This window comes from Alligator sinensis, unplaced genomic scaffold (genome assembly GCF_000455745.1).
Source record: "Alligator sinensis unplaced genomic scaffold, ASM45574v1 scaffold1472_1, whole genome shotgun sequence".
Lineage (NCBI taxonomy): Eukaryota > Metazoa > Chordata > Crocodylia > Alligatoridae > Alligator > Alligator sinensis.
In genome coordinates, this window is record NW_005842990.1 from 122,353 (window position 1) to 130,166 (window position 7,814).

The following is a 7,814-nucleotide window of genomic DNA, read 5'->3' on the forward strand; positions in this document are numbered from 1 at the left end:
GTGATCTAATTACAGGTTGACCCCGAGTGTAAGTTAATTGCAACTTGTATGGTTCTTTTTGAGAAATGGCTTTTCTTATAATAGGAACAATATATTATGCACTGATATTTACAAATTATAAAAGAGTTTGACATGAAAACCCTTAAAGATTTGTCCATGTTCCAACTGCACAGAGCTTCAAGAGAAGGACATTTTTATCTAACCAGAAAGAAACAGCTTGTAAACACAATACAATTCTACTCCTAAAAAAATCTATAGCTTAACTAAAGTTAAACAACAATGAGAAAAAATAAATGTCTGTGAACTGAAATCGTGATAAAAACAGTAACACAATTGTTCCGAATCCGTTTCAGGGCAGAGAAACTTTCTGACTGGTTGTCAGTTTACAAGCCCAGCCTGACTTCTGCTTCATTTTTTATTTATAAAATCAATTTCAGAACATGAATAGAGACATGGCAAGCTGTGCATTTCCAGGGAATTAATGCATTCCATTTATGGTTAAAGTCACCCAAAGTTCTACCTCGTGTTTCCTACTACATGAACTGTGTAATCATCATCCAGCAAGGCACTGCCTATGTCGTATTATTTGGGCTTCCCCATAGGAATTTCCCAGGTCAAAGGTGTTTTTAATGTCACCCATACTGAACAGTCTGTGAAAAAAAATGTCTTGGTGTCTAGGTGAATTACATATCTGAACTGGACAATGCATCTGATCTTTTATAACCATGATGTCTGTGGATATACAAGTCAGATATGTGTTGTAGGATGTGCCTGTTGTTTCTGGATTGCAATAAAATTGGACCTCGGTATGTAAATATACTGAAGGGGACTGTAAATTTAGCTACAATAGAGAGAAATAGTATTTGTTACAAAAAATATACCACCACTGGCTTTGATGATGAAGGTCTAGTTTTCTCATATCTCAGATGCAGCACCTATTACTCACATTTACAGTAAGTTTTCCAAAGAACCCTGGATTTCTTGCTAGAGACAATACACTTTTAGAAAAATACAGACTAAGAGCAGAATACTATGAGAAGGAACACTGTGCTTACAGCTAATGATATTATTAATTTGCTTTGGATGCAAGAGTACTTCAAAAGTAATTGCTGACTTCGCTTTTTCTAGGGTTTATGAATCTGTAATTTTCTTTAGGAGAATATGATTCACCAAACAGGAGTCCAGAGATACTAATATTAATTTGCTATTAACATTAATTGTATGTGTTGTATAAAGTGTATTACTAGGCTTTATTTGCTCCTATAATCTCCAAAGTATAGAAGCACATCATTCACTGAGACATGAGAAGGAAATGAGTCAGAACTGCATGCCCACCCACCTAGGGTAACATATTTAAAATACCACTATTCCAGTTAAGAAACTGAATCATCACACCATCTCATTCAATACTTGGCCATTGAATATAAGCATGTTTGATGGGTATGTGAATACCTGGAATTCATTTCCAACATTGTGTCTGGCATTCAATCACTACATTAGCTGAAGACAATGTCCCTACAATAAAGGGGAGCTCATGGAAACAGGCAATTCTACAGCCTGTCTGTCAGTAGAAGATGCTGAAACTGCATTGGCAAGATCCTGAAGGCATCTTCTATATCTTACAAGATACCAGGGGATCTCTTGGGGACTACGTTAGAGTTTACTGTACGTGTCTCTGAACATTTTTCAATTAAACAATTAAAATGTTCTGTCTCACTGCAAAATTCATTTCTATGAAGAGTGTGTGAACATATGAGTAGTTCAATAAATATGAATAACTCAAATGCACTGGGCTAAGATTCATAAGAACCAGTTTTATTACTGGCTAAACCACTGATTCTCTTTACGCCCTTGGAGAAATCAATTAATCTTTCTACCCCTCAGTTTTCCATATGGCAAACAGGAGAATTAAAAAAGTATTTCTCCTGCCCTTTGTCTATCCCAGTGATTCCCAAAGGGTGTGCTGCAAGAGTGACAGAATTGTGCTGTGAGATCCCACTGTGTCAGGAGGCAAAACACTCTCCTCCACCATCACCCGGTACCCTGTACCTGCCCCAATTACTCCAGTTGCACCTGTGGCTCCTCCTCTAGGGACTTCCTCTGCCTCTGCTGCCTTCCCCTATTCTTACCTACCCCATACAGCCCATGCCAACCTGTCCTGACAGTGCATTCTGCTGCAAGCAGACGGGTGGGCAAGCACACAGAAAGCCACACTTTGCAGCCCAGCTTCCCCACCATCTCTCCTCTCATGCTCCTCAGACCAGCAGAAAGGGTGGGGGTGGATGTAAGAGACCCCGCAAGTGCTGCCGTAGCAGCAGGGGCTCGTTTTGCCCCCTAAGGTACAGACCAGGGTGTGGCAAAGGGCAGACAATGGAAAGAGCAGGGCACAGCAGGTAAGGTTCTGCACCTGGCACACTTAAGTGGCACCAGCTATATCAGTGATTTTTAATTTTTAAAGCCTCAAGGCCTCCTCCATATCTCTTCTGAATTTAAATCTCTCAGTGACTATCAATGGGGGGTGCTTCAATATTCAGAAAAGTTATGGAGTTATTATTTTAACAGTACATCTAAGCACTGGTATGATTTCCTCTGATAGGGGAATGGAATATGGCACGTTTTGAACAGAAATACACCCTCCCCCTCCTCTTTTTAGGTGTGTAAGTGAAGTGTGCCGACAATTTTAATCTAGAAATAAAAGTGCCTCAGGTATCAGAAGTTTGGGAAACACTACCTATTTCAATTCTAAGTTATTTGAGGCAGGGACCACTTCTAAATAGGCATGTCTACAATTAATAGCACAGCAAAGTCCCAGCCTCAACTGGACCTCTGATGTTCATGACTTTTATGCATCTGTGCTGAGCACTCAAAACTTCCACTGACTTTAAACAGGTGCTAAACTTGTTCAAGGTCACCTCAAACCAGTGGTGCAGTGGGAACAAAATCAGGTCACCTGATTCCAATCCCTGGGCTCTAACGACTAGACCATATTGTCTCACTTGTACCTTGTCTGTAACTGCAGCAGCAGTCTGCATGAATGTGAAACTTGGTGTGGCTAAATGTGCTGATCGATCATGACTTGTCATGCTTTCTCTCAGCATGTTTAACAGTTCTCATGATAATGAGGAAGATAACACATGTCACCAGTGTACCCTCATTCATCTGTATAAGTGAGAACAGCACATTTTGCTGTCAGGCTGAAAGGAACATATTTACATAGGCATTACTCCAACTTACATATAATTGCCTAGAAGTGAGAATTGGAAGAGAAGGCTGTATTTGGGGAACTTTTAACTAAGACGCTGAATTTGTAGCACGCACAAATCAAATCTGATTAAATTTAAGTACAAATCATTGTGAAAGGGCTAAAATAGGAACTGGTGGCTATATTTTGAAAGTTCTCTCTATTTACTACTGTATACCCTTAGGCCTTTTATTAACCAGAGGTCTGTTTTGTCTCAATAATGCTCCCATTAGTGACAAAGTGGGGCTGAAATGAAAAAATATTTTTAAATGCAAGTTGTTTTAAAAAAAAACCCGTAATAAACTATGGATAAGATATCAAAAAGAAGTAGCTAACCATTAGGGGTGTGCAAACCGGGCCATATTTGATTGTGATTCAGATTCAGCCCGAATCAGGGACAGTGATTTGATCTGCTGATTCAGAACACTGTCCTGATTCAATTTGGCCGAATTGCTGATTCTCCGAATCAGCATCAAATCTTCAGATTCGGACACAGCTTTAAATACTTTTTCTACATACCTCAAGGTACCAGGCACAGCTTGTGAACACCGTGATGCTGGGGTGGATGTAGCGTCCCACAGGACGCACCTCAGCAATTGGCCATGGGGGGTCCCAGGAGGCGCCAGTCGCCAAGCTGGGGGGTGGGTCCCCTGCGCATTCCCTGGTGGACCTGAAAGTGGACCGGAAGTGCCCCTGGTCCACTTCTGGTTCCTCTGCTGAGTGTGCTGGGGACCACCCCGTCTCCTGTGGGACGCGCCATCTGCCCCACCATGTCAGCATTCACGAGTCACCTGGTACCTTGAGGTATGTAGAAAAAACATTTAAAGCTATGTCTATGTCCAAATCATCAAATCTCTCTGACCTGATCTGGAGGACTCCAATTTGATTCGGAGGGATTAAAGGGTCTCCTGATTCGAGTCACATTCGGAGATTCGGCTGCCAAATCAGGCCAAATCTGCCGAATCCAATCAGCGACCAAAGCTACGCACAGCCCTATTAACCATGTCAGTCTGAAGTCAGGCAGAAGGCAGGGTAAAGATGTCTCTACCCCAAGATAATAATCTCTATGCTAAGATAATCAAGGACATTCCTAGCTAGCAGAGAGAGGGATTGGGACTGCTATTTGATACATCTTTTACCTCTAAACTTACAACTGTGTTATATTGATCAGTGCCATTTTGGGAAAAAATAGCGTGCTAAACTGACTAGGATTCCTGATCAATTTCTTGTAGCCAGAAGCCGAGTGTGTTTATCCAACTCCTTCTAATTTTTACATGCCATTCAAACGCTGCCTCTTCAGTAGACAGAAACTATTTCATGCATTCAACTTGTGAGACAATTCTTTTAGATGTGAACAAGGAATTAAACTGAGACTCAAATCTCATTTCATTGCAGCTTGACTCAAGGGTTTATCATAATAGTGTAATAAATCTGTGGCCACCGAGGACTTCACGGTTGTCAGTATGCTGTACACCACAACTATTTGGAACTTTGTGAAGAGAGAACACATTCCTATGATCTCAAAAAGATCTCTACCCCAGGAGGTAAATGAAAATCCTCATATATTTTCACCAGTGTAGAATGTATGATAAATGGAACAGTTGATTACCTGTAGAGGGCAGTAATAGAGGTAGAAAAAGAGCTGAAGAGAGAAACTGGTTCATTATAATAGGAGTTACATACCATATTTTCTCACTTACACCACACCCCAGAATAAAATATGCGCCTTTGTTTGCGAAAGGCAGAATTAAGAAAAAAAGATCTTTCCTTGTAGTTACTGAGTAGCATCAGCTAGGGGGCCAAGCCCTATTCTGCTCCCTATGAGGTGCCTGCAGATGGTACTTTCACTTTTGTCCAGTAACCAGCAGAAACTGTTCTGACCATGTTCCTCACAAATGTGCATGGCAATTACCAGCAGCTGGTTTTAGAAAAAAGGTGCATGTTGTATGCAAAAGAACATGACATATTCCATATTGCCAATGGGGTTTTTTAGATCACATTTAAGTCTTATTATGATGCATGGAAACGATAGCAGGACTTCATATTGGGAAGTACTCCTGACATCAAACTATAAGCATTTTTATTTGCCTAGAATGATTTTGAAACTTGTATGCATTGTTAGCACTATCACTACAATGCTTAAACGGCTGACTGTTAACACACATTTTGTATGAACAGCCAACGTTAATTAATACAAAAATAAAATACTTGGCCTTTCACAGCTAGAGAATATGGATTATGCTCAATGGAGATCCTCTGCTGGACAACTATTGTACCTGTAATTATGGAACCAGTTGATCACTGTGCTCGTTTTCAAGTTGAGCTGTGTAGCGAGTTCCTCAATGGTTTTTGGTGATGGGTATGGCTTTTGCTGATAGGCTCGCTTTAGAGCTTCTTTCTCTTCTGGTGCCAACACTACTCGTGGTTTCTTTAGCTGATGCTGTGGCTGTGGGCTGGCTCCCTGACTGTAGTCTATTCCAACCGACGAGGATTCACACGATTGACTGTCACTAACTGAGCTGTGCCGTCGTTTCATGTAGGCTAAAAGAGAAGTATATTAGATCAGCACTAAATCAATACAAATGTAAAAATCATTGAATACATCATCTAAAGTAAATGCAAAGGTTGCAAGCTGTGCATCTGTGGGTTCACGACAGAGGGAATGAAAAACAGCACTTAAAAGGGGCAGATCAGGCATGAACAGGTGGTAGGGAAGGGAGAAATGGAAGGGAAAGACGGAAAAATACTTAGAAACATTTCAGAATTTGGAAAATGTGAGAGATGGATAACAGTGTGTAGAAGTCAGGCACATCGTTCAAACATTACTCAAAAACTCTTCATTTTATGAAATGAAGCATTTCATGGAAGCATCTAGTTACGTCAGTGTTACAGCTCAAATGTTTTCTGCTGCTTCATATTTAAAATTTCCCATTACATTAAATTTATACTTTGGTGGCTCAAAAACAGTGAAACCTTAACCACATTTCCAACACAAGATGGCGCTTGGCACCTGTCAAATCTTAACAATTCTGTCTAGGCCCTAAAATGGTTCAGAGGTCTCTTGTCTTTTTCTAAAGAGCCTGGCTATACTGGAAACAGTTTATAATACAACAAATAATCTACATCGCCTGCAAGATTCCAGTTTTGAAAAACAAAAGGAAGCTGTTGCTTCATGCATGCTAGCTCATTGGATCAATCCTAGAAATCTAAGCAATGTCATCATGGACCACCATCTCCACAGGAATTTGAACTATCCCGGTGAGTTCAGTGAGGAAGAGACCTGGCTAATAGTCACAACCTTGATTGATTTACATTGGCTGAAGGGAAGCAGGGCCTTATCAACACTGTCACCATCATGTAAGAGCACTGCTAAAGAGGCCTTGTCCTTGCAGTAAGCTGAAAACAGCACACTTAAATGGTGTTACCAATGAAATTTTGTAATGGTCCATTAAATATTTAAAAAGTGTGCAAGTAATTTGATAGCTGTGCCTATCGCATTCCAACTTACAATGGTATTCCTCCCCCTCAGCTTTATCATCAGACAGAGGGTACATACAAAAAAAAAATACATGTTCTCTGCCATTCCTCTGTATAACTTTTTGGGCCTTCAGTCTTGAGGTCTGCTTCATCATCTCACACTCAATGACTGTAGTAGATTTAGTGGGAATGTTATACCTGTCATAGTAATCAAAGTGAATTTTGAACATATTGTTTAACCTTCTTGGGTACCTGAATTGCCTGCACTTTGCTTTTCCTGAACATGACAGATTACCTGCGAATTGCCTACTATGTAAGATCGTTGATATGGAACAGCATATAAGCTGTTCATGATCCATCACTCTGTTGTGACACAGAGTCCTGCACTCACTAAAAGTAAAATGCAAGAAAATTGTACTTTAAAAATTAATTCAGATTGACCAAAACCAGGTAGGTTGTTTCAACCAGTGCAGTTACTCGTAAATACATTGCTTTGAAAGAATTCTTGTCCATATTTTGGCAGCTAAATGGTGCAACCTGTAATGCTGGCATTAATGGGTAGCACATGATATATTCATATATTTCTATGGGGCCTTTAATCTCAAAGTATTCCTAAGCATTTTCCTAACTTATATTAATATACAATCTCTAAACCTGTCTCTTGGTTTATTTCTACAATACAATCACAAAACAGAACATGAGCATCTATTTAGCAGAGTACTACAACACCACAGTGCAATTTAGGAAGGGACGTAGATGAAACGAGCACGTCTATTTGAAAACGTAAAGAAATCTGGAGGTGTTCCAATTGAAACTTCTGCAATTTGGTTAGGTCACCGGGTTTAGCAGTCCTACATCTATGCAAAGAGATGTTCAATTATTACAGGTGTACAGAAGCTTGGCTTTACTTTGCATCCCAGATATGGCACCTCTGGCATTAGAGTGATTCTACTCCACCCACTGCGGCAACAGATCAGGCCAAACTCAAGAGCACAGAACATCGTCTGTCGAAGCAGCTGATTTTCCTGGATGGTTCTTCATCCAATGGCCTAAATGCATTTTTATCTCAATGCTATGATTATAATGGCACATTCCT

At 40.2% G+C, this 7,814-nt stretch overlaps 1 protein-coding gene across 1 annotated transcript in view; it reads right to left on the bottom strand.

Moving 5' to 3' along the window:
• CUX1 (cut like homeobox 1) overlaps positions 1 to 7,814 on the bottom strand; it is a 359,047-nt gene that overhangs the window by 1,440 nt on the left and 349,793 nt on the right. Inside the window, 1 exon segment of the mRNA XM_006036637.2 lies at positions 5,518 to 5,782. Coding sequence (XP_006036699.1) covers positions 5,518 to 5,782 — 265 coding nt within the window.